The sequence below is a fragment of the Delphinus delphis genome, chromosome 19 (assembly GCF_949987515.2).
Source record: "Delphinus delphis chromosome 19, mDelDel1.2, whole genome shotgun sequence".
Lineage (NCBI taxonomy): Eukaryota > Metazoa > Chordata > Mammalia > Artiodactyla > Delphinidae > Delphinus > Delphinus delphis.
Genome location: NC_082701.1, coordinates 46,652,332 through 46,677,875, shown reverse-complemented (window position 1 = coordinate 46,677,875; position 25,544 = coordinate 46,652,332). Strand labels below are relative to the sequence as shown.

The window sequence follows — 25,544 nt, the reverse complement described above, 5'->3', positions numbered from 1 at the left end:
GCCGATGCAGGGGACACAGGTTCGTGCCCCGGTCCGGGAAGATCCCACATGCTGCGGAGCGGCTGGGCCCGTGAGCCATGGCCGCTGAGCCTGCGCGTCCGGAGCCTGTGCTCTGCAACGGGAGAGGTCACAACAGTGAGAGGTCCATGTACCACAAAAAAAAAAGAGTTCATCCCTGGCGGTCCAGTGACTAGAACTCTACGTTTCCACTGCACAGGGTCTGGGTTCGATCCCTGGTCAAGAAACTAGGATCCCACAGGTTGCAGCCAAAAAAAAAGAGTTCAATCATTTCTTTTTTTTTAAATTTAATTATTTATTTATTTATTTGGCTGTACCAGGTCTTAGTTGTGACATGAGCGATCTTAGTTTCTGCCTGCGGGATCTTTAGTTCCAGCATGCAGGCTCTTAGTTGCGGTATGTGGGATCTAGTTCCCTGACCAGGGATCAAACCCAGGCCCCCTACATTGGGAGCTCGGAGTCTTAGCCACTGGACCACCAGGGAAGTCTCCAGAATTCAATCCATTCAACCAAAAATTGAAGACCTCCACTCAAAGTACTCACTAGGCACACAGAGAAGGAGTACATAGATGACTGAGACTCAGTGCCCACCCTTCAGAAGCTCACTGGCTAATAACAGAAGATGACGTGAGGACAGATCGTATACTTCGGCACATTCTGTGATAGCAGTCTCTACAGCCATGCCATCCAATATGGTAGCCACTAACCACATGTGGCCATGGAGCAACTGAAATGTGGCCAGTCTGAGTTGTGATCTGCTATAAGTATAAAGTACACGCTAGATTTTGAATAGTTAGTATGAAAAAGAATGTGAACTATCTCAATAATTTTGACCCTGATTACATATATTAGGTTAAATAAATATATTGTTAAAATTAATTTCACCTATTTCTTTTTTAATGTGGCTGCTAGGAAATCTTAAATTACATATGCTGTTTGCATTGTATTTCTACTGGACAGCACTGCTCTATAGGGTATCATGGAAGCACAGCTGGAATATATGAATCTAAGCTGAGTCTTGAATAAGAATGAGCTAAGCATAGAAAGGTGGAAAGGCGTTACTATCCTGTGGACAATTTAAAACTGGATCCCTGTCTCACACCATGCACAAAGATTAACTGTAGGTGCATTAGAGGTTTAAGTGTTTCTGAAAAACAATTTCTGTTTTTGCAGAACCTTTTTTTTAACATTTTTATTTTTTAATTTTTTTTATTGAGTATAGTTGATTTACAATGTTGTGTTAGTTTCTGCTGTACAGCAAAGTAAATCAGTTATACATATACATACACCCACTCTTTTTTAAATGCTTTCCCCATATAGGTCGTTACAGAGTACTGAATAGAGTTCCCTGTGCTATACAGTAGGTCCTTATTTGTTATCTGTTTTATGTATGGTAGTGTGTATATGTCAATCCCAATCTCCCAATTTATCCCTCGCCCCCTTTCCCCCCGGTAACCATAAGATTGTTTTCTACATCTGTGACTCTATTTCTGTTTTGTAAATAAGTTCATTTGTACCACTTTTTTAGATTCCACATATAAGCGATATCATATGATATTTGTCTTTGTCTGACTTACTTCACTCAGTATGACAATCTCTAGGTCCATCCATCTTGCTGCAAATGGCATTATTTCATTCTTTTTTATGGCTGAGTAATAGTCCATTGCATATATGTACCACATCTTCTTTATCCACTCCCCTGTCGATAGACATTTAGGTTGCTTCCATGTCCTGGCTATTGTAAATAGTGCTGCAATGAATATCGGAATAATAATTATTCTATATATAATAATAATAATTATTATTATTATGTTCAAGTTATGGTTTTCTCTGGATATATGCCCAGGAGTGGGGTTGCTGGCTCATACAGTAGCTCTATTTTTAGTTTTTTAAGGAACCTCCATACTGTTCTCCATAGTAGCTGTACCAGTTTACATTCCCACCAACAGTGCAGGAGGGGGTCCCTGCAGAACCTTTTTAATGACTTTTTATTTAAATTATTCACTTATTTTTGAATAGGTATTTCTTAAATATGGTTCAAAACTCAAAAGCAACTAAAGATATACAGTGAATGACTCCTTTTCACTCTGATCCCCCGTCACCTGATTCCACTCCGTGGAGACGGCTGATGTTAATCTCTTTCATATGTATCCTTTCAGAGATCATTTTAATGGCTTAAACAACAAATGCAAACACAGATACACAGCAGGAAAAAATGTAAATATTTTAGAAAAATGTATAGATGGATTTATCTGTGATCTCTCAGTAGGAAAGTTTTTTTAGACAAGACACCAAAAAAAGCACAAATTATAAAAGATTGATAAATTTGGCACTAAAATCAAAAACTTGTTTTCATGAACAGATACCGTAAAACAAAATGAAAAGACAAGCCTCACACTAAGAGAAAATATTTGTAACACAGATAACTGACAAAAAAAGATTACTAACTATAATATAGAAAGAACTACAAATCAATTTTAAAAAAAAAAAAGAAAGAAGAAAACAATGCAACAGAAAAAGAGGCCCAGGTAATTCACAGATGAAGACTCCTGAGTGGCCAGTAACTTTATGAAAAGATGTTTTTCACCTGTAATCAGGGGAATGCAGATTAAATACTTTGATAAGTGTACTTCACACTCATCAGATGGGTGAAATCGAAACATCTGACAATACCAAGTATTGGTGAGCATGTGGACGGCCAGGATCCCTTAGGCCCTCCTTATGAGAACCTAAATTGATGCAACCCCTTTGAAGAACAGTCTGGCAACAAATGGCAAGGTTGTGCATAACCTTATGTGGCAGCCCTGGCAGTGAAAGATGGAAAACCCAAACCCACAACTCAGCAATTCCACTCCTAAACATGTGAGCTGAAAAGACTCTGCACACGTGCACAAGGATGTAGCAAGAATGTTACAGCAGCACTGTGTAGTGGCAAAAAAAAAAGAAAGAAAGAAAACTGCCTGAATGTCCAGCAACGGGAGATTAGATAAGGGGTGGAAAAAAAAAAAAAAAAAAGCCTACAGCTATGAGAAATACTAAAGGGAAGCCACTTAACACAGATTCATCGCACAATATAGAGTGATGCCAAGTTGCAGGATGATACATTTGTGGAAGGTTTAAAAACACACAGAATGATACTATTAATATATACCACTCAGGGATTAAAACTCATGTGGTGAAAGTAAAAGAAATGCATGAAAATAATAAAAAAACAAATTCAGGATGATGGTTTTGGGGGCAGGGGAAGGATTGAGGAAGGGAATGTAGGACTATCACTATATTGAGAATATTTTTTAAGCTGGACAGTGGCCCTATACGATTTATTATACCCTTTTGTATGTCCTAATTATTTATAATAACTTATAAAGAAAGAAGATTTCTCTTTCTTCCGAGTAGCGTGAAAGCAGTGTGTCCCACGCCTGCCAAAGGAGAGGGCCTGCACTGGTGCTTTTCAAGGACTAGGCTCCTGCAGGTAGCTCCTCTCCTGCCTAATCAATGTAATCCTTCTCTGAAGGACCATTCCACAGCTTTTAAACAGCATCTGCTACTCCCTTCTTTAAGGACTCTTCCTTTATTGCCGCATCCCCTAAAGCTACCGTCCATTTCTCCACCCTCCCTCCCAGACATGCGGGGAAGAGCTATTTACTCTTAGCGCCTTTCCGTCCTCACTCTCCAACTTGCTTCTGTGCCCAGTTCTCCTTTGAAATTGCTGTCGCCAAGTTCACGGGTGACGTCTGCGTTGACCACCAAATGGACATCTCTGCCCTCGCCAGCAGACGGCAAACTGTCCCTCCTTGAAACCCTGACTCTCCACACCCTCTCATTTTTCTCGCACCTCAAAAGCCCCATCTTTTCCATCTTCCTTGCTGGCTTCTGCGACACCTTTTTTTCTGTCTCCATCTACATCTCCTCTTAGGTGATTTCTGCCAGTTCCATAACTTTCAGTGCATCTGTGAGCTCCCAAATATACACTTCCAGCCCAATTTGACATAGCCACATGGATGCCCAGCATGTAAGAGGAACATACAATTCATCATCCAAACACTTCTAAGCACAAAAGCGGGTGCTGTGAATTAAGCTGGAACCACAGACATAACTCAAACCATCCCAGGGAAGACTGGGACATATGGTCACCCTATATTAGTGTGGCATTTCAGTCATGTTCAAAATGGAAATCTCCAATCAAAAAATCTGCCATCCTAAAATCTCCAGTCCTAAAATCTGTCCCTCACTCTGATTCCCATCTCAGTAAAACCCGTTTTTCTCAACACAAAAATCCAGGGATTTGAATGACAAGCCCCACCATCCTTAACTCTTTCCTCTCCCTCATCTGCCATACAGTCTATGCACAAATTCTATAACGTCTACCTGCAAAATATACCTGAAGCCTGACCACTTTCCTGCATTTCCAGAGCCGGCAGCCTGGGCCAAGCCACCCATGTCTCTTGCCTGCTAACCAGCCTCCCTCCTCCTGCATTTGTGCCTCTAAGTCTGTTCTCCTCACAGAAGCCAAAGGAGCCTGCCAGAGCTTACCTCAGACCATGGTGCCCCTCAGTTAAAGCCTTCCATGGGGACTTCCCTGGTGGCACAGTGGTTAAGACTTCATGCTCCCAATGCAGGGGGCCAGGGTTCGATCCCTGGTCAGGGAACTAGATCCCACATGCATGCCGCAACTAAGAGTTCACCTGCTGCAACTAAGGAGCCCGCCTGCCACGACTAAGACCCCGTGCAACTAAACAAATAAATTAAAAAAAAAAAAAAGCCTTCCACAGTGAATGAATAATTTCCATCCCCAACGACACGGATGAATCTCACGAACAGGAGGTTGAATGAAAGAAGCCAGGCACAAGGGAGGACAGACCGCACGATTCCTTTACATAAAGTTCAAAACCAGAAGAAACTAGTCTGTTATCAGAAGCCAGGAGAGTGAGTACTGTTCGTTGATCTGAGTACTGGTTTCACAGGGGTACTTGGTTCGTGAAAGAAATTCATTATGCTTAGGTACATTTATGACTTGTGTACTTGGCATACTATACTTCAACCCCCAATTTTAACTTGTTTATTGTCTAGACCACTCTACCACCAGATTTAGGCTCTGGGGGGTAGAGGTCTTGTTGGCTTTTTCATCGCTGCAGCCCCAGAACCTGGGGAGCTGCTGGGCACACAGAAAGCACTTGACTAGTATTTACAGGGCGGAGGATGCAGTTAAGGCAGCCAGACCGGCAGCACGGAGAACCCGGGAGGCGACAGCAGTGACCCTCGGGAGTGATGACTAGATCCAAACTGTGGCTAGAGCCCAAATGGAGAGGAAGAGAGAGCTGAGAAAAACTCAGGAGGTAAATTAAGCTGGTGGGCTTGCTGACTTAACTTTCCAGTTATCGCTTACCTCTCCTAAGATAACAACAACAGTGGCCTTAAATCCCTCAGTGGTCTGCCCTCAGTTCCTCTCTGATTCCTTCCTACATCTCCCCCCTCCCCCCTTCCACTCCAGCCCCACGGATCTCCTGATCATCCTGAACCTTTTGAGCAGCTCCCACTCCTCTGCCCAGGACACTCTTCCCCAGGATGTCCCCATAGTACCCACCCTTGCCTCCTTCTAGTCTCTGCTCCAAAAGTCACCTCCTCGGGGAGGCCTTCCTTGCTTTACTTCTCACCAGAGCTCTCACCACCCTCTGACATGCCCTGTATTTCACTGTTGATTTACTTCCCATCTCCACACACTGCTGGTTTGTAAGAAGCAAGATCCCATCCTAAGGACTTGCTCTTAACCACCGCACTACAGGGCCGCAGGTGGCTGCTGCCACATGGACACCCTATACTCACAGACAAGGGCTGCCCCCAGCTCTGTGCCAAGGTGCCCCCAATTGCTTCCCCCAAATCCTCAGGCGCTGACAGCCTCCATCTGGAGCCGGTGCTCCCGGCAGCCTGCCCGCCCCCGTCTGGCGGGCGCCAGCTCCAGGCAGAAGGGCTGGCGTGTAATTAGAAACTCCTCAAGCTCCCTAATTGCCAGTTCTTCTCCCAAACCAGGAGGCTGGTGCTATTCTGAGCCGCCTTTGTTGCCGGATGCCTGAGGTCCGTAGAGAGGAACAGGCTGAGAGCAGAGCCAGGCTGGCAAGGGGGTGGCCCTGGGCAGGGCTGGTGAAGTCAGAGGGACGGCACGGTGGAGAAGGGCTGGCGAGTGACCAGAGGCCAAACGTGGCACAGAGAGGGCTGCTGCTCCTGGGGGCCCAGCCCGTGGCCTCCTCCCGCCTTCCTCCAGCCCCCCTGCTCCCACCCACACCCCAAACAGTGACCTCACAGCAGACACGCCCATTCATTCTTTATTCAGGTGGCATAAAAATCACTACAAAAACTTTACAAAAGAGCCTTCGGGAGCTAACGCCCCCCACCCCTCAGCCACTGAGACACCGGGCAGGGGGGACAGAGGGGAGAGGAAAAAAGGGGAGTCCTGGCAGTGTTGGTACCTCCGAGGACCAGCGGGGAGACTGAGGCCACGGGGTGGTCTGGAGGCTGCTGGGCCTTGGGCAGCTCAGGGCAGAGGCTCGACCTCCACCCTCATGTTTAATCCCACAACAGTGCTCGGCACCCCCGGGCCACCCCATCTCCCCAGCCAGGTGTCCACCCCTCCCCGGCCCTCCCTCTCCGGTAAACAGGCGTGGAGGCGACCCAGCCAACTTAGGGAATAACCTACCTACCTTCCTGACAAAAATGAATCCACAGCTGCCCTTCTGCCCAAGCCCCAGACGAGGACACCCTCTGAACCCCTTTGGATCAAGGCCCACGGTTCCCCAATGCCTGCCCTCCTCCCAGCGCCGCCCCTCCCCAAACTCCCCAAGAGGAGAAGAGAGACTGGCTCCCCTCCTCCCCTCTGCCAGACCGCGCCCCAGGCCCCCGCCCGCAATCCCACAAAGCTGTTTGGAAAGAGTGACATGAGTTGAGAGGCTGGTCCAAACAGGGCCTCGGGCTGCTGGCGGCCACAGCCCCTCACTTAGGGCTGCTAGGTTGGGGGTAATCCTCCTCCGAGGGGGGCGCAAGTTTTAAGTCAGGGCCGAACGGCTTGTCTCCGCGGGGGAAGCCTTTCTGGTGCTGGAAAAAGTCCTTGTTGTCAGGGGAGTCCTGCTGCTCCTTGAGCTCCGGCTGCGCGCCAGGATTGGGGTTCCTCACGCTGCCCACAAAGAGGGGCAGGCTCATGCTGTCCTCGAGGATGAAGAAGAGGAAGGGGCGGTTCACGCTGAAGGAGGAGAGGGACATGCGGGACATGGCCGTGCTGGTTGTCGCGGCTGCCTCCACGCCGGCCTCTCTGAGCTCCAGCGTGGACTGATGCTGCACGCTGGACACCACCAGGCTCTGGTCTGAGATCCCGCGCAGGTCCGGGGCCTGGAACAGTTCCTGCAGGCCTGCCCAGGCCAGGAGATGGCTGGTCAGAGCTGCCTTCTGCCCCACACGCTGCATGGACCTGCCTGGGAGGGTGTCTGGCATCCCGGCCAGGGAGCACCTTGAACCCACAGACTGCCGGTTAACTCCTAGTTAACCTGCACGTATCTGCTTAAAGGTTCCTTCCTCCGGGAAACCTTCCCTGAGCCCCTGCCCCGAAGTCCAGACAGATGCCTTTTCAATAGTTCCCTGGGTGGACTAGAGAGAAGCCCTCTGTCTTATCACTTAACGCTGAATTGTAAGTACCTGATTCCTCCTCTGCCGACCCCCGTGAGACTCAGCTCTTTGTACATGGTGGGCTCCTCGTGCCTCTCGCAGGAGAGCCAGCGAGGCTCACATGCCACCCCTGGCTCTCCACCCAGGATTCTCTGCGGTGCTCAGTCTTGGGCAGAGCAGGTCCTCATTCCCTTGCCCCACCCCCTGCCCAGGACAGAGAGTCCGAGGGTGCATATCAAACCCTCTCACCTCCCTAAGCCCCAGAAAAGGCCAGGACGCAAGTCTAGCTCTGACTCAGGCCTGCCGGCTGGGGGGCTTCCTCCTTACCCACCCTGTCCAGCTGAGCCGGGAGCTGTCCCACGCCCGGCCTCCTTACCCAGCTGGCTGAGGATGGCCACCAGGTCCATTTGGTATTTCAGGTGCAGCTTAGGCAGCTGGACCGTGGTGGGCCTCTCCCGCAGCAAGGGCTGGTGCAGCACGCCCCAGCTCAGGCTAGCCAGCACCTGGGACGCGTTCCACTCGAAACGGGTGGGCACGACGACCACGAAGCTCATGTTGTTCTTAAAGGGGAAATGAGCCACCTACAGACAAGGCAAGGAGACGGCGTGAGGACCAGAGAGCGCCCAGGCCGACGTGGGGACTGGGCCGGCATCGCTTAGGAGACACTCCATCCTTCACAGGTGTGTGCGGGGTCTCTCTGAGCCTCCGCTTCCTCACCCGTGGAGTAACACTCTCTGCACACACTGCCGGCTGACATGTGACAGAAAGAGAGAAGCTTTTAAAGTTTCTGGCCGAGCGTGTGCATGTAGGCGGCGCTCACTCAGTAACTGGTAGTTTTCTCTCTCCTCCTCTGCTACCAGCTAGCCCGTGACTCAGGGTGAGGAACCCCCTGTGTCCGCCTCTCACTTCCATGCGTACAATGGACCAGGTTGCCCTAGCAGAGGAGCCGCTGTCAAGGGTGGTACCCTATCCACTCCTCTCTCCTCCAACTGTGACTTTGCCTGGCTGTGTATCTATACTGTGATTTGGGGTGAGATTTCATGTGAACAGAGTTTCCGCAGCTAAAGAAGTGTGAAAACCACTGGGCTCCGTGGGCCCTGGTGGATGCCACTCCTCGGGCTCCAGGCAGAGCGCCCAGAGGGCAGGACCCCTGTGGCGGGAGGGGGAGTGCCGGTGTCTGGCTACCCAGGCCAGCACGCAGAGGGCGGGCGAGACAAGAGGAAGACCAAGGAGGGCCAAGGATGGAGACGGAAGGGTGAAGGAAGTGTGGGCAGGACACAGCCTGGCGGGAAGGGGCAGCAGGAATAGAACTGGTGGGGAGGCGAACCAGATGGGCCACGTGTCGGGGGAACCGGAGAGAAGCAGGGACACTGCTCCGAGGGCCTGCCTCACCCACAGCCCCTCTCAGAAGAGGCCTTGTGAAACTAACCAACACTGCGGTCTCAGCCACGGCCGACTGGCCCAGGGATCAGCCGCTTAGGCCAAGGGGACCGTGTTTAGGCTGGAAGCGAGGGAGGCTGCACCTGAGATAGCGTGACACAGCGCTCTCTCTAATCAGAATGTTCCATCAGGATGCTGACAGATCCTCCCTTCCAAGGAGCACCGTGTGAGAGCTCAGGTCGCATCTCCCAGGCTTCAGGGTGCTGAGGCCCTGTGCTGCCCCATGACCCATGGGTCCTTGTAATAAACCCCCATAACCAAAGATCACCTGGGACTCAACTCAGTGTCCCTTCATCAGAGAAGGTTCCCTGACCCCTCTAGCTAAAATACCTTCCCCCCACTCTCTGAAATTAGCCTGTTGATTTACGTTTGCTCGTGCACTGTGTGTCTTCCCTCCCCAGAGCAGGGATCTTGTTTCCTTGTGCTCCACTAAACCCGCAGTGCCTGGAGCCTCAGTTTCCCTGGATGGGGGTACAGCGAGACCTTCCAGAGCCACCCGCCCCAGCGGCGTGACTGCAAGGAAGGTGCGGCACACCCCTGACCCCTGTGCCTGCCCCACAGGGGCCCATTCCCTTCTCCACCTCCCAGCACCCAAGCCCAGGCTGAGGAGTCAAGGGTGACCTGGATCTCAGGCTGCTCCAGCAGAAACCAGCGCAGCGGGTACGTGCGGGCTTGCATCATGTCCACTGGCACCGTGAACTGCTCGTCCAGGTGGAAAGTGTCTCTCCGCGTGAGATTCGGGTCGAACTTCCTCCTCCAGAAGCCTGAATCCAGCAGAGGGCAGGGGCCATATAGACTGGGACCAAGGTAGATTCTACCCCACCAGTCTCTTCCGCATCCCACCCAGAACCCATTTAAGGGATGAAAGATGGAGGCTGGAGCACCAGGGGGTGCTGTGCCAGGTGATACACAGGTAATCTGAGGTCTGTTCCCTGGAGTGATTGTAGAACCTGGGCTTGCGTTCTCCCCTGCCCTGCCACGTTCCCAGGAACCTCCCCTGGGTCTTTTAAGACTCGGTTTCCTCCTAGGGAACTCTCTCCACGACAGCCCCATCCAGTTCCTGGGCCTCCGTCCTGCCACACCATTACCTGTCTCCTACCCTCCCGGCCCAGGCCTGGGGAGGAAGAGGGACCCTCAGAAAAAAGCGTGCCTACAGGGCAGGGGTAGGGTCTGCGGGCAGGGAGCCGAGAAGGGGAGGAGCACACCCTGGAAGTGGATGGCATTGAGGAGAAGCAACACTGTGTCATCTGGCAGATCTGAGAGGAAATCCTCAATCTTCCCCTCTGTGGCCTCCTTCACCCATTGGTTGATGTTTGCCAGGTCATCCCTCTTCCTTCCCGTCAGGCTCATGGGCTTTGCACCAAAGAGCTGTTCTGATTGTTCCAAGAAGTCCTTTTTGATGGGAAATCCTGCACAGAAGGGCCCACAGGCTGTTGCCAGCACTTGGGCCCCACAACCACCTGTGCTCCGACTGGCTGCCTGAGTCCACACCCGTCTCCCTCACCCCTGTCCACCCCAGGACACAACCTAGAGAGTGTCTGCCACCAGCACCTACCTTTCTGCAGGTACATTCTGGCAGCCAATCGGAAAGCCCCAGGGCCCAGGTCCTGGCAGAGGCGGCTGAGCAGGTGGGGGAGGCAGGGCCCTGAGTCCACGTGCAGCACCTGCTGCAGCCTCTGCAGCGTTTGGTTCTGAGCACCTGGAGGGGACACAGCAGCTGTGGCCCTTCCCACCCCCACTGCCCTCTCCCATCCCTCTTGAATACCTACAGTGCGCATGCCCACGAGACCGCGCTTTCTCCTCCCATATCCTGAACTGGTCTGAGGGACAGGACTCCCAAGTTTGCTTTCATCTCTGTTGCTGCCAATCTGGGCAACCTCACCCTATGGCCTTCCCTCTCTGGGGAAGGTCCCACAGTGAGACCCTCCAGTCCAACGGAGACGTTGTACCTATCATATTCTTGCACAAAAATCACCAGAAGCACATCCTGGGCCCAATCCCTGGGATTCTCATTCACAGAGACTGGAGTCTGCATTTTTACCAAACATCCAAGTGACCCTGATGGAGGAAGCACCTGCTCGTAAACTCTGGGGTAGGTAATGAGTTCCTACTGGCCTCCCAGCTCTGCTGGTCTGGACAGGTGCTCCCATAGTACCTAGTGCCAGGTGAGACAGTGCCAGGGCCACACTCAGAGGCGACAGGATCAGGTTGGGCCTGGTGGAGTTTTGGGCCACCAGGGAGAAGAGGTCTCTGGTGAAGGCCATCATGGCCTGGGCCAGCCTGCGGGTCTGCTCCGGGTTTGGGGACCCCTCGCAGTCTCCTGGGGCCTTCTTTGGGGCAGTCTGGCCACCAGGCTCCTGCAGGGACAGATTAGGGGTCAGTGGGGTCAAGGGGTCAGCTCCAGGTTCTGTGTTGAAGATCTCCTTCAAAGCCCCTGTGCTGGGGACAGCAGGGCCTTGTCCCAGTCCAGACATGGGCAATGGCATTCAGGGGACTAGGTCCCTTCCTCTGGTTCCTCCCACCCTCTGCCCTTCAGGCCTCAGCCTCACTGCCACCCTCAGGCCCCGCCCACTTCCTTGCCCCTGCCTATGGCCCTCCTCCCTCAGGCCCCACCCACTCTTCCCCAGCCCCACCTGGTTGTACCTGGTTGCCCAACTTGAGGAGGGAAAGTGGGGGTAGCTTCTGCTGGGTCTGCCCGCTCATCAGCTGAAGAAAGGAGGAAGCAGATGGAGAGCAACCCTTCCCACAGGTCTCCCCACCCTGCACCAGCCACAGGCGAGGCCCCCTGGGGCCTTCCTCCCTGCCGCGCCTCTCTCTCCCCAGTACCTGCAGGCCCAAGGGCTCCATGGTGCTCACAGGAGAGAACTGTTGAGAAAAGAACGAGGAGAGGCGAGGGAACCCCTAAAGCCAAGACCTCCCTCGACCCTGCCCCCCTCCTCTTTCCCCGGGACCCCTGGCGTCTCCCGTAGCCGCCTCCCCGCCCCACCCAGACCGCGGCCCAGGCTCACCGCTGAGCAGGGGCTTTGCAGGCAGGACAAGCTGAGCACAAGGACAAGCTCAGGCAGCCAGAGCAGCGCCATGTTCCTGTGCGGGATGGGAGGCCTCCGTTCCTTCCTCGCGCCCACACCCGCCGTGAAATCCCACCCTCACGCTCACGGGCAGCCGAAGTCCTGAGCCGTCACCAAGGAGGGGACAGCGACAGCGGCAGCACACACGCCCAAAGCACAGCCCTCTGAGCGGTGAATTGCTTGAACTCCCCCCTGAGTTGCTTTTTCCCCTTTGCGTTTTCTGATTGTTCACTTTTCATGCACTGAAAATGGTTTTGTTCATAGGGGGAAAATATTACCCAAACAAAAACATGTCCCCATTCTTCAAGGCCTGGTGTTGTGAGTCAGACCTGGGTTTGAATCCAGGCTGTGCCTCTTGGCAGAGGACGTAGGACATCCCCCTTAACCCCTCTGGGCTTTGCCTCATCTTGTAAAATGGTGGCGAAAGTCCCTACCTCTACCCATGTGTATCGCGGAGACCAACCTAAGTCAGTCTTCGTGAGCCCTGACTCCACGGCCTGGCACTCAGCAATGGCTGCTGTCAGTCTAGCCCAAGGGCCCTCTTGTGGGAGGCGCCTGCCCTGAAGCCTCCTCTGTACTGAGGCTTCCACCCCGGAGCTCCTATCCAACTGGCTGTCCATCGGCCCACCTTTTCTGGCTGGTCTGCTCTTGCCCACAAGGGTGGACGGGACTGTGGTCTCAGCAGGGGTGGTGGGCTGGGCCAGAGACCGGCCTTGTTGACCCAACAGCAGAGCCCAATGAATGACTCTGGCCAGAGCCACCTTTGGACTTACGGAAAACACAGGACCTGGCCCTCTCTCTGCCCCAGGCTGGCTCCGGGAAGCCAGGCTGGCGGGTGCGGATGGGCAGGTCTTGGTCCGGCCTCGGAGCAGGTCTCACACACACCCATCCCGCCCCCATCTCAAGCATCCTTCTATCACCCATGGCCCCATCCCCATCCCACACAAGGACGCTTGGCCAGGGCCCTGATCTCCCACCGGGGCTTTTGAATCTTCCTGGCAAGAAAAGGCTTCCAGGCTTTCATTTCCCAGAGGGACTCCCCCCAGAACCTCCACCTTGGTTCCTCATCACCCCAGGAGGCAGAGAAGTGACAGGTCTCCTGAATAAACTCAGCCCAGACCCCCTCGGCAAGGCGGGCAGCTCCAGGCCAAGCCACCCATCTTACCTCGGCAGGCTCCTCGCCGCTGCACACGATGTCCCTCTGGCCCCACTTGGGTGCTCCCCACGCTGTGCCCGGGTTCCAGCCAGCCCGGCTGAGCCCTCCCCTGCCACCAGGACCTTTGCTCTCAGCCAACCCCTGTTCCAATTGCTTTCTCTTCTGGTAAACATTGACCTGCACATCCGGTTAAACATTGATATTAGGACCAAAAACCCTTTTCTCGCCAAGGCATCTAATACTGGGACAGGTACCTGGAACCCCCGTAGATGTGGGTCCCACTTAAGCCCGGAGAAAGGAGGTTCAGGAGACGGTCGATGAGGCTGTCCTCAGCCGGAGGGCAGATCCAGGAAGGACAGGGGCCTTCCAGTGACCCCATGAAGTGAGAGGTTATCCCTGTCTTAGTCAGGCACACAGAAGCTGTGTGACCTGCCCAAGGACACAGAGCTGGGCTCAGAGTTACATTCAGGTTCCTAGTTCCAATGTCCTTTCCTCTCCCCCATAACTGCCTCCCCCTCCCAAGAGGAGGGAAGCGGAAGCTGCAAGAGACGACGCAGGAACCCAGGATAGGATGCCCATCCTCAACCCTCACATGCCCAGCCTGGATCCAGACGGCAGGGGTGGGGAGAGGAAAGATGCGGAGGGACACAGCCTCTCCCAGCACCCTACTTCATCGGGAGCAATACCTCCTTACCCTCCTCAAGGGTGAGGGCTCTGGAAACTGGCCTGGGGCTGCACGAACCAGAAGCCCTGTACCCAGTACCGCCTGAAGAACAGTGATCGGGCTGCCTCCGCACCTCCTCACCCTCTCCTCGCTGTCCCGGAAGCTGCAGGGTCTCAGTTTTTCCCCACCCTGGCACCGTCGTCAGGAAAAGCCTCACTCAGGGACCTCCCTGGTGGTCCAGGGGTTGGGGCTCCGCGCTCCCACTGCACGGCCGAAAAAAAAGAGAAGCCTCACTCGGTTCCACGGCTCTTCCAAAGAATTTATTGATCATATTTACATCTATTGCAAATAGTGAGAAAGCAGCAGAGGCCCAGCCCCAGACCTCATCTCTGCTCCAGAACGTGAGGACCCGGGGATGCCTGGGTCTTCCTGTCCCCTGGGGGAGGGAGACCTGAGATGCAGAGATGACCCTTCTTGCCCCTTCTTTCAGGGTCTTGGACCTGCTCCCCCAGGGACTCTGGACCCAAGGGCTGTCTCATCAACTCAAGGCACAAACACTGTGGTGACGGGTGGGCAGGCAAGGCATGGGGTCGCTCCTGGCAGGCACCACCGGGCCCAGTCCATCTTCTCTCCTTTGGTCCTGCCCTCTTTCTTCCCCTACTGGTCCCACACTGGGCAGGGCCTGGCTGGGAGGACACTTAAACCACTGCCCAAGGCCCCTAACTCCTGGACCATGGCCAGCCCTTAGAGGCTGGAGTCCAAGCACCATCAGTGTCCTGGACTGTGGTGGCGTCCCGGTCCTTGCAGGACAGGGGCAGAGAGAGCCCAGCAAGGGGTGCTGTGGCTGGAGACTGGCTAGGCAGGGAGAGTCTCCCTTCCCCTTCCCAGAGCTTCCTGTCCCCATGTGGATGCAGAGGGCGGAGCTGGGGAGAAGAGGGCAGCAATGCCTTCCCCAGGCTCTCGCTCTTGCTTCCTGCTGGCTCGGTGGGGCAGCATCGCCCCAAGCCACGAACGAGATCCCTTCTGGCAGCCTCAGTGGCTCTGGGGGTTCAGGAGCCCAGACCTCCAGGCCACCTTAGCTGGCAGGCCATGTGGGTACCCAGGGCATGGGGCCTGAGGCTTGCCAGGAGGGATGCTGCTGGGGACACAAAGGTGAGGGATGGACTCCCGGAGGACGTGTGCCCACCTCCGCCTGGCCAGCTCTTGCCTCGGACTATGCCAGGAGGCGGATGACCCCGTTGTCTGAACCCAGCAGGAGGTGGCGTTTGGTGGGCAGCAAGGCCAGGCTGGTGAGCGTGCCACGGAAGTTCTCGGAGCTGAGCTTGGTGGTGGCCTGGGAAGGCGGCTCAAGCAGGGAGCAGACGCCAATCTTGTTGGCCACGGTGCCAGTTACCACCTCGCTGCCGTACAAGTCGAAGGTGTGGATAGGGTCGGAGGTGGACTTGTAGTGATGCGTGGGCTTCTGCTCCAGCTCCTTCCAGACAGTCAAGGAGTGGTCAGAGGAGGAGCTGACCAGGACGCTGCCCTCCACCGCCTGCCCGGGGAGAGCAGAGCCTCAGCAGGGCCCGGGGTCTTCCTGTTTCCTCCCACAGGATCTCCCAGGAGGACAGGGTGTCCTGAGCCGGGGACAGGCTGCCACCCTCCCACGTTATATCAACGTTAGCTAACAGGAATATATTAAGTGTCATCAACCTAGTCATCATTATAATTTGGGCACTTACTATGTCAAGCATTGTATTAGGTACATTACACGTCTTACCGTGGTTAATCTTCATAACAACTCTATGAGGAAGGTGTTGTCATTGTTCCCATTTTACAGAGGAAAACACTAAGGCTCAGGAAAGTTAAGTAATCATACAAGGTCACAGAACCAATAAGTGGCAGAGCCAGGATTGACACCCAGGCTGACCCTAGAGACCTCCTGATGCTTTCTTGGAAAGTCAGAATTTAGAGGCACCCAGAACCCAGGATCCCCTGGGGGGCCCTGGAGGGAACCGGGGGCTGCCTGCCCCCAGCAGTGGCAGTGCATGTCCCCTCGTTGCCGCTTAGGATGCGGAGGGAGTCCCAGTTGCCTGGAAAAACCCTCCCACAAAGAGCCCTGTTCCTCCCCTCCTGCACCTCCCTGAGCAGTTCCCTGAGGTCTGCGATTGAAAATGGGCTGGGGGTGGAGGTGGGGGCAGGATTCCCATGCCCGATCCGCCCCTGCCCGCACCGGGACAGCCCAGCTGGGGGCATGGACTCTGCTCAGTGGTCTGGGGGCAGTAAACAGCCTCCCAGCTGAGCTTTATTTAACCTGACTGGGTCATGGACAGGGCCCGACCCCTGATCCTCCAAGTAAGACAAATATGGACAAGGGTTACTCATTAGAACATCACCAGGAAGCAGCAGGGTCAGCTCGGCCCCCCGGTTCCACCCAGCGGCCAGCCTCCTGCCGAGGCCCCCGTGGTGCAGCTGGCTCCTGACCCTCCCTGCCCACCAGTCCTCGGGCAGGTATAAGCGAGGTCAGCTGGAGCCTGTCCTGGGTGGGCTCTAAGCAGAGGTGACGGCTGGAGCACTCAGCCAGGAGGGGAAGGGAACCTGGTCTGTCACCTTGATCTGCAGGATGTCCCCTTCATGGGCAGGCCAGCCACGCAGAACCAGGCCCGTACGGGTGTCCAGGAGCACCATGAAGCCCGAGGAGAAGCCGGCCACCACACTCCGGCCGCTGGGGCTGACAGCCAGGGAGCGGACAAGCCCAGGGTTCAGCCCGCTGCTCAGGCGGAACTCATGCTGTGGGCAGAGGAAGACAAGCTGAGGCGCCACAGCCTGCTCCAACCCGCATCTCCCCGAGGTCCAGTTCATCCCCCAACCCACACAGCTGGAAGGCCTGAGCCTCGTCCCCCATCAAGGGGGGGCTCCCCAAATCCCAGAGCCAGAGCCCCACCCCCCACCCCCCAGGGTTTGCTGCTGCAGATGATCTGTCACCAAAGAGAAACTCTGCCCTGGCCTCCTCTCTTCAGGGGTCTCTCCGCCCTGCCAGGCACCCAGGCCAGGGCTCAGGGAACAGGATGCCCCTGACCTGCAGGCCAGGCTTCCGGCAGTCTACAAAGCGCAGGGTCGAGTCAGAGCTGGCCATGGTGATGCTGGTGTGGGGGGCGGGCATGACAGCCACAGCGGTCAGGGGCACCCGGCTGTCCGACGGCTCCACCATGCGAAGGGTCTTCCCTGGGAAGGAAAGGCACGGTGGATCTGGGTCCCGGCCACTGACGGAAGAGCCCCGACTCCTCCTATCCCCCCAACCCACCCCGTACCTGCCTCCCATATCCCAGGAAACCTCAATAGATGCTGCGAAAGATGTTTCTTGACCCTCCCACCTTCCTACTTCCGTGGCCAAGCCAGGCCCCTCTCTTCACACAGCACCCTCGCCGAAAGCTACCTCCCCACCACCTACCTCAATGCTACTCTACCTCCTTAACCCCTGCTCTTTAACCTTATTTCTGCCTACAATAATGACAGAAAATATGTGAGCAACTGTTTACCAACCAGGTACTACGTGCTCCACGTTAAGCTAAACCCCTATGCATTATCCTCTAAAGCAGCTGTTCTGATTCCCATTTTGCAGATAGGAAAACTGATACTTCGAGTAGCAGAGTGACTTGCTCAAGGTCACTCAGCAAGTAAGTTGGCAGAGCCGATTCAAACTTGGGTATGACGGATTCTGAGTCTTAGATGCTCCTCTCTGTGGCCTCACCAGGTCACCCTCAACCACATACCATTATACCCCAACCCACCACCCTTGGTGGAGTACAGGACAGCAGCAACAGAACAGGCCTCACCTGGGCCCGCTCACCTGTGAAGGGGTCCCAGACGTGCACAGCCCCGTCACAGCTCACCACACACTGCGGGGCCTCAAGCTGGCCCACAAAGAAGACACTCTTGCGGTGCTGGGCATAGACGAGGCGTGAGGCTGTCTCACTGGTGCCGTCCCCAGAGTTGTAGAGGGGCCAGAGGCGCACGGTGCGGTCCTTGCTGCCACTCAGGAAGAAGTCCTCGCTGCTCAGGGGCACCACACACTTGACAGCCCCTGAGTGGCCGGGGAAGCTCTGCAGGCGGATCTGGTGGAAGCGAAAGTGGGCATCCTGCTGGTTCACGCCGATCTCGTACTGCCAGTGCGCCAGCCAGTTCCCACTCAGGCCGTGCACGCTCCGCGGCAGCTTCCGCTTCAGCACGTTGTCCTCGCTCTGGCTGCTGAGGTCCCCGCCACCCACCCCGGAGATGGGGCCCAGCGGGCCGGGGCTCTCAGGCTGGGAGTCATCGGGGATCTGGATGCGGTTCCCGACCAGGACGCTCCCAAAGGTCCCCGAGTGGCCGTCGTCCTGGGGGCAGCCCCCACCCTGGGGGTCCCACTCAGGGCCAGTGCTGGGCGCGGTGGGCTCCACGCTGGCAGGGCTGCGATGGCTTGGGCTCATGCTCTCCAGATACAGCCCCGCCAGCTCCCCCACCAGCTCGTGGTTGGGGACGATCTTCCGGATGATGTCACCTGGATGGGAGCGGGAGAGGTCCTGAGATTAGGGGAGATGGCAAGTGACTGCTACCACCCACCCACGGGCTTGGGAACCACAGAAGGCAGGCCAGGTACTGTCTGTGCAACTCTAAGCAAGTAACTCTTCCATCTCTGAGCCTGTTTCCTCCCCAGGAAAACGTGGATTCATTCCTTCAGTATGGACACGTGAGCATCTTCCACATGTGCTGCGTGCCATGCTGGGCAGCAGAAACAGAACGGTGAACAAGACAGGTCATGCTCTCCCTCCCACAGGCTAGATTTCAGTGGTGGGATGACAACGTATCTGACCAGCACTGTTCATCCTATTCAGGGCGATGACACACATAGACGCTTGGCACAGGGCCCGGCCTATACGGGAAGTTACGTGAACAGTGGGCTGCTAATTCCTCTCAGATGGCTGCTAAGACGTCAGTCCGGCAGCCTGACTGCCCTGCCTGCCCCAGGCACAGGCCAGGCTGCTCCTGTGCCTCCTTGCTGGCCAAAGCTCAATCCCTGTTTATACGTCACCGGGACTCAGGGGCCTAAGGCCAAACCCCTTTGCTCTGACCCAGAGAACTGTGTTTAACACCCACTCCTGACACTAGGGGCTGGGGGAGCATGGGGCCCTCCCAGGGGAAGAGTTGTAGCCACAGAGGCTGGGAGGGGACGTGATGGGCCAGTACCCAACAGGCAGGAGAAGGGCACGTAGATCGTATACGCCATCTCCAAGGTGAACACCTTCTGCAGCTCGTCCAGCAGGGTGGGGTCCACCAGCCGCAGCTGCCCATCGGAGAAGGCCACCTTTGGCAGCTGGCCCTCACTGCGGCCCACGGACTCCAGCTTCAGATCCTGTGGGCAGGAAGCCCGGGGCGTCAGCGGAGGCCACGGCCCCTGGCCAGCCCACCCCAGCCAGGTAGGTCTGCCCACCTGGTGCCGAAGCTCGTGCAGCTGAGAGAAGATTTGAAAGAAGGTGGCCACGGGCTCGCTCAGGTGCTGCTGGACCATCTCCTGTCCGATGCGCAGGCAGATGAGGGCGATGAGGCTAATGGTTTTCATACACAGGACAGTCCGGGCCTGGGCTCCACTTGGGAACCTGGAAATAGAGCTTATAAGCTCCAGCCCCCACTGCCTCTGCAGGGCTTTCCCAGATCTATCCAAAGCCGTAAACGAAAGGAGCTATAAGACCAACTGGTCCAGACCAGGTGAGGAAACGAAGGCACAGACAGGTGTGGCTTGCTCAGGGTCACCCGGCTGGGATGAAAACCAGCACTCCTGACGCCCCGCGCCCCAGGTCGCCCCCCAGCCGGGCTGCTCCCCTGTGGGGTGGTGCAGGGCCCTACCCCGTGACGAGGGAAGTGAGGAAGCTGAGCACGGGCAGCAAGACCTCGTGGCTGATACGGGGCAGGATGTCCATGAGGGTGGTGTCTGAGAGGTACACGATGATCTTCTGGGTCAGAGTCACCGCTGCCAGCAGCCCCGCCTCCTTGCGGCTGTTCAGTCGACTGGGGCCTGAGGTACTACCCGGGGCCACCTAGGGCCACAGAGCAGATGAGGGCCAGGTTGCCTCACAGACCGCCGGGAACCCAGAGAGGTCCTGGGTCGGCCCTCAGCCGCCCAGACCCCAGCTGCCAAACGGCGACTGACCAGGTAGCTGATGTAGGGCAGGTACTGGTAGGTGAGGACGGGCTCCCCGTACAGGTGGGCGACGTGGAGGAGGCAGCTGAGCACAGGCCCCGATACTAGATCGCCCAGTACTGGTCTCTTCTGGTAGATGTTGCCCACGTTCAGCGGGGGGCTCTCGCCACTGCTCACGGTGAACTGCTGCTGGGTGGGCCCTGTCAAGGAAGGGCCACAGCTAGTGGAGGGCAGGGGGTAGGTGGGCCTTCAGGGACCGCAGTGAACACTCCTGCTCACTCTAGCTTGGGGTCTCCCCGTGCCTCACCCAAGGAAGGAAGGAGCTTACAGACTGGGACCCAGGACCAGGCCAGGAGGTGGTCCGAGGTGAAAGTGGGAAGGATCCGCTACAGGGGGCTGAAGAGGGGCAAAGGGCTGGAGGAAGCCCCATCCCCGGCCTTACCCACATAACACGACGTCAGCAGGCGGAGCAGGTTCCGGGCCACGTGGCGAGAGGCCACGGTGGGGCCGAGCTTGGCGGACAGCCAGCGGACCATCTTGCAGGCCGTATCTGCAGGGCGGGGGCAGGCCCTGAGCTCATCAGATAACGGCGGCTCACTACTCCCCAACCCCACCCCACGGGCCCCGCCTAGCCGACGCGGACTCCAACTGTGCCCAGGAGCCCAGCCAGCACCTGGCCACCCCACGCCACCACCCTCCCTTTAGCAGCAGCAGAGCTGGCCTGTGGGAGTCTGGCTTTGGGGCTGCTCCAGGCACCTCTACTCGGGCATACCCTGCAGGAGGGTGACCCTTTCAGTGAATCTCCCCCAGCTCCGAAATGAGGCCCTGGCTACCATCCCCTCTGGCCTCTTCCCCTTCCGCTTCTCTTCACTCTCTCAGTCTAACCACACTGGCCTTTCACAGATTCTTTAATGGAACCACGACAGCCTCAGAGCCTCGCACAGGCTGTTCCCTCTGCCTGGAACGCTCTTCCCACCGCAGAGCCTGCCATTTTTGCCCAGCTACCTCCTCCTCGTTGAACCCCAGCAGGCCCTACTTCCAAGGAAGCCTTCTTTGACCCCCGAAAATGAGATCTAAGCCCATGTTATATTCCCTCGTGGTAGCCAGCCATTGTTGTTTGTAGCACTAACAGAACTCGTGCTTACGGAAGACTGCCTACAGCACGGACGTGAGCTCCAGCAGGGCAGGTCCATGGCTCTGCTGCGTGTGGATCTGCTCGACCCACTGCTTGGCACAGGGCAGGGGCTCCGCACACGATGAGTGTTAGACCGACACCTCCAGGCCTGAGAACTCACCAAGAAGGATCTTCTGCTCTTTGCCCTCCGACTGCTCGGTCAGTGGTTCCTCTTCTTCCTCCCCGTCAGCCCCGCCGTCACCGGCCACGACCGTATCCATGGACAGCACCGTGTTGGACAGCGTGAGCTCAGACGCCTCGGGGACCTCATCCTGCTCCCCCTCCCCCTCCCCCTCGTCCAACACCACACAGCCCTCCTCCTCCTCCTCTTCCTCCTCGGAGCCCTCGCTTTGCTTCAAGTCCTGGCTGCTGTCACCCGACCTGAGGCTGCTCTTGTCCACCGGGGCGCCCCCCTCGTCTGCCACCCGCTCCTCGCCCAGGGATGTCTCGCTGCTGCTGCTCTTGTCACTCAGCCGGCCCAGGCTCACGGCCTCAGCCTCCTGGGGCTGAGGGGACTCGGCCACGTAGAGCCCGGCCTGGAAGTCCTCTGTCTCGGGGAGGTCGGCCTGGTCGTGGAAGCTGACGCCAGACGTGTAGTCCAGGAGCCCCAGGCCCGAGGAGGCAGCAGGCTCCCCGTCCATCTGGATCTCCTCCCCAAAGGCACAGGAGCTAGGCCTGGCCCCCGGGAGCCCACTTTCCTCATCCTCTGCAGCCCCCGCCAGGCCCTTGCTTTCTTCCTGGGAGGCCTCCACACCCGCCAGCACCTGCAGGACGTGGGGCAGCAGGTGGACGAGAAAGGCCTGCAGGCCCAGCCGCACCATCAGCTGGGCCACAAAGCAGTCGGTGTACAGGTAGAAGCGCCCGTGTAGCCGGCAGGGGCTCTCGTAGGCACCAATGAGCGGCTTCAGTAGGTACCTGTTAGCATTTTTGGGGCCCAGTGCCTTGGCAACAGGTTCAAATAGGTACCAGGCCGTATACACGGCTGTGTGCTCCTCAGACATGAGCGACAGCACAAAAGGCAGCAAGATCTCCAGGCCCTCGGGGGTGATGTCACCCAAAACGGCACCCAGTTGCTGCCACAGAGCAAAGACCAGCTCCCGCCCCTGGGCCTCGTCCTCCACGCGCCTTGCCTGGTACAAGAGGATGAACTTGTGCAGCGCGGGGAAGTACGAAGGGAAGGGAACCACGGAGCTGAAGGGGCTGAGGAGCTGGGCCGGGCAGGGCGGGGGCAACCCCTGGGAGACGGGCCTGTACTCGAACAGCGGGTCCAGCTTGCCCCTCCCTGCAACCACGGGGCCTTGACGGCCACTGAGCTGCAGGAGCGTGTCCAGCACGGGCTGCAGAGACACAGGGACCTCCTTGGGATGGCGTGTGCAGAGCCCCCGAACAGCCTCGAAGCGTACCCACAAAGGCGCATCAGGCGGCAGCGTCCGGATCCTGGTGGCAAACACCATCTCAGCCAGCAGGACGCCCAGCGCCTGCATGTCCCGATGGAAGAGGTCCCGCAGCAGCACGGCGCGCTGGACCTGGGGCTGCGGAGGCACCTCCAAGCGGCCCCCCAGGCCTTTGGTCAAGAAGTTGCCCAGCTTCTCCACCTCTTCCAGAGCCTGCAGAGGACCGAAGCCCTCCGGAAGAAGAATCTTGCCCTCCTCACCTTCCCCGGGGTCTACCCCAGCAGCTTTGTTCCGGCGGCCTGGTCGAGAGGTTGAGGCCCCCGAGAAAGGCAGGAGGCCTGGAGGGGCGTGACTAGAAGAGGAGGAGGAGGAGGGGCCCAGCTGGTCACCTGCCTTCCCAGTGAGGGAGATGGAATCCAGAGCTTCTGTGGCCTGCTCCAAGTCATCCTCCCCCACCACGGGCATGTCCCTGGCCCAGGCAGCCTCACGGGGAGCGGCCTCCAAAACCGGCCTGCCCGTTCCATTCGCAAGCTGTGCTGGGAAGTCCTCCCGGCCTGTGCTCTCCTGGATGGTCTGGAACAACAGCCTGGGGATGAGTGGAGGCTCAGGGGCCAGAGCAGGGGCCCCGGCCAGGCGCCGGGGGTGCGGCTGGTCAAAGAGCTGCACCACGCCGTAGCTGGTCAGGTGCGTGTGGGCGTCCACCAGGTGCAGACACACATTCTTCTCCTTCACGGCCTCCTTGCCCTGGAGTTTGTAGCCAAAGGTGAGGTCAATCCAGTGGTGTAGGTCCTGGGACACCTCTCGGCTCTCCAGCAGCGCCCGGTGGGCAGCCACGAACTCCTGGCTGGAGCTGCACCAGGCCGGCACGTCCAGGTCAGGCATGTCAGGGTGGATGGAGCAGAAGATGGAGGGATCGGTGTAGAACTCGGGGATGCACTCATCAGGTGTCCAGCTCTGCATACGCTCCATGCTTGCAGGATACTCATGGGGCTCCCACTGCGCCCGCACGTGTCCACAGAGCACCGACCGGGGTGTGCGCCGAGCTTTGTACACATAGTATGTGATGTCAGAAAGCACGTCAGAGATGTGGTGAGGAACGTGCGGTGGCTCCCCGCCCCCCGCGCCACCTGCCACAAACGCCTGCCGCGTCATCTCATACGTGAAGTCCAGCTGTTTATCCCCCTTGTTGAGGCGGAACTTGGACTTGCGCAGGTCTCGGAAGCGCCCCCGGGGCGTGGTGAAGTCCACCACCCAGGGCAGCACTGGGTGGTAGTTGGGGTCCCCCTGCCGCCGACCTGCCAACCGATTCAGCTGCATGAGGTAGTGGAAGTTGCTGATGCGGCCGTGGACCCAGTCTAGCACGAGGTCCCTAAGTTCCTCCTGGCAGGTGGGACACCCAGGTCCCCCTCCTCCCTCCTCTCCAGGCTCAAGGCCTGCCCCCTTTCTTGCTACAGAGATCTCCTCATCCTCCTCCTCTCTGAGCTTCTCGTAAGCGCTCAGGTCCAGCCGTAGCTCACTGCAAAGCTTCTCATCTACAGCGATGTGGTGCAAAGACAGGGCCCCACAGGCCAGTCCCTGGCGGTGACAGGCGTCCATGGCCCTCAGCACGCGGAAGAGAATGAAGAGCACCTTGGCTTGGCTGTTGGCCAGCTTGGCAGGGCTGAAGGCGACCACATCGTGCAGGCAGAACTGCACGTAGGGGTGCACCACATACAACATCTCTGGCGACTCCAACAGCGCCTCAGCTCTCAGAAGACTGGGAGAGGCAGGGCTGCCCCGAGGAGGACAGGGGCCATCTCTGGCATGTGATGGGCACTGGGGAGCTTCGCCCACTGGCAGGAAGGGGCAACCATAGACCCTCTGCAGAGCTTGTCGTACTGAGTCCAGGGCAGGGACAGCTGCAGGGGCAGGACTGTGACTATAGGGCTGCCCATAAGTGTGATATGCGTGGCGCCACAGGTTGCGATAATTCTGGGCAGCCACATCCTGCATGAAGCGAGTGAGGGTCTCCGGGCTGCCGGACCCCTCCTCAAAAGGCAGGGAGCCCAGCGGGTAGGAGAGCCTCTGTTTCCGCAGCCCGTGTACCTCCACTCGCGTCCAACCGGGCGGCAGCCTCTGCACGGAGCGTTGCAGGAGAGTTCTGACTTCCGCTTCGCCCAGGCCTTCAGCGCGGGGACACGGTCCCGGGGGCAGCCGGCGCTCGCGGAGGCTGGCCAGCCAGCGCGCAGGCACTAGGGCCACCACGTGGGTGCCCCCCGGGGCTGGAGCCAGCTGCCGGGCATCGATGTTCAGGTCTCTCTCCACGCTCCGGAGCAGCTTCTCCATGTCGGGGCTCGGGGGCGGTGACCAGCCCTCGGCCTCGGTGGTAAGAGCGACTTCCCGCCCCCTGCTCCCCAGGGCCATCCCCTCCTGGCCGCCTGGGGGCGGCGCGGGGCTGAGCCCGGCCACGGCCCTCCTCGCCACAGCTTCCGGAGTGCCGAGCCGGGTGTGTGGGGATGGGAGAGGGACAGGGGCTGGGGCGGAGGAGGCGGGGGTGGGCCGGGGACAGAGGGGGCGCGGGGGCGCACTTACCCCTCAGCAAGGTCCTGCACTCCGGGAGCGGCAGGGCGGGGGATGCGGGGCGCCACCGCCGGGCTCCACCGTGACGGGTCAGCTGACGCTGCTCACGTGATCGCCCCGGCACGGAAACAACCGCACGTGGCTCGACTGGTCCGGGGGACCCCGCCTCCCGCCCGCGCCACCGCCCGGCCGGCCTCGGCGCCCTCCCTCCCAGCGCTCTGCTGGGCCCGGTGGCGGCTTCGCTTCCTCGGGGTGAAAGGGGCA

The 25,544-nt window shown here is 57.5% G+C and overlaps 2 protein-coding genes across 6 annotated transcripts; both read right to left on the bottom strand.

Moving 5' to 3' along the window:
* Window positions 1-6,324: 6,324 nt before the first annotated feature.
* SERPINF2 (serpin family F member 2) lies at window positions 6,325-13,474 on the bottom strand. Of its 3 annotated transcripts, none has more exons than XM_059997078.1 (10): window positions 13,342-13,474; window positions 12,117-12,192; window positions 11,935-11,973; window positions 11,752-11,814; window positions 11,264-11,465; window positions 10,664-10,807; window positions 10,314-10,517; window positions 9,730-9,872; window positions 8,045-8,249; window positions 6,325-7,415 (listed from the first exon to the last, which is right to left on the bottom strand). In XM_059997078.1, exons 2-10 carry the CDS (start codon window positions 12,186-12,188, stop codon window positions 7,003-7,005), a joined length of 1,485 nt encoding a protein of 494 aa, XP_059853061.1. In that variant the 5' UTR covers window positions 12,189-12,192; window positions 13,342-13,474; the 3' UTR covers window positions 6,325-7,002. The 3 variants fall into 3 exon arrangements, with proteins under 3 accessions (XP_059853061.1, XP_059853063.1, XP_059853062.1); XM_059997080.1 differs by lacking the exon at window positions 13,342-13,474 and adding an exon at window positions 12,640-12,745; XM_059997079.1 differs by lacking the exon at window positions 13,342-13,474 and adding an exon at window positions 12,611-12,676.
* Window positions 13,475-14,300: 826 nt separating this feature from the next.
* Window positions 14,301-25,350, bottom strand: WDR81 (WD repeat domain 81). Of its 3 annotated transcripts, XM_059997076.1 has the most exons (10): window positions 21,449-25,344; window positions 20,596-20,703; window positions 20,163-20,353; window positions 19,859-20,049; window positions 19,446-19,611; window positions 19,202-19,367; window positions 17,826-18,515; window positions 17,055-17,200; window positions 16,586-16,765; window positions 14,301-15,530 (listed from the first exon to the last, which is right to left on the bottom strand). In XM_059997076.1, the coding sequence occupies exons 1-10, from the start codon at window positions 25,122-25,124 to the stop codon at window positions 15,210-15,212; spliced, it is 5,835 nt and encodes a 1,944-aa protein (XP_059853059.1). In that variant the 5' UTR covers window positions 25,125-25,344; the 3' UTR covers window positions 14,301-15,209. The 3 variants fall into 3 exon arrangements, 2 of the variants coding, with proteins under 2 accessions (XP_059853059.1, XP_059853060.1); XR_009516962.1 differs by lacking the exon at window positions 14,301-15,530 and having other exon boundaries at window positions 16,635-16,765; window positions 17,812-18,515; window positions 21,449-25,350; XM_059997077.1 differs by lacking the exons at window positions 14,301-15,530; window positions 16,586-16,765 and having other exon boundaries at window positions 17,025-17,200; window positions 17,812-18,515; window positions 21,449-25,350.
* Between the last annotated feature and the right edge of the window lie 194 nt (window positions 25,351-25,544).

Coding starts and splice junctions, on each gene's coding strand:
- SERPINF2 (XM_059997078.1), bottom strand. CDS start 12,188: ATGGCGCTGCTCTGGCTGCCTGAGCTTGTCCTTGTGCTCAGCTTGTCC. Junction 11,974..12,116: donor TGCAAAGCCCCTGCTCAGCG/GTGAGCCTGGGC, acceptor TTTTCTCAACAG/TTCTCTCCTGTGAGCACCAT. Junction 8,250..9,729: donor TGGAGCAGCCTGAGATCCAG/GTCACCCTTGAC, acceptor CCTTGTCTGTAG/GTGGCTCATTTCCCCTTTAA.
- WDR81 (XM_059997076.1), bottom strand. CDS start 25,124: ATGGCCCTGGGGAGCAGGGGGCGGGAAGTCGCTCTTACCACCGAGGCC. Junction 20,704..21,448: donor AGAGCAGAAGATCCTTCTTG/GTGAGTTCTCAG, acceptor CCCGCCCTGCAG/ATACGGCCTGCAAGATGGTC. Junction 16,766..17,054: donor GCCGGAAGCCTGGCCTGCAG/GTCAGGGGCATC, acceptor CTCTGCCCACAG/CATGAGTTCCGCCTGAGCAG.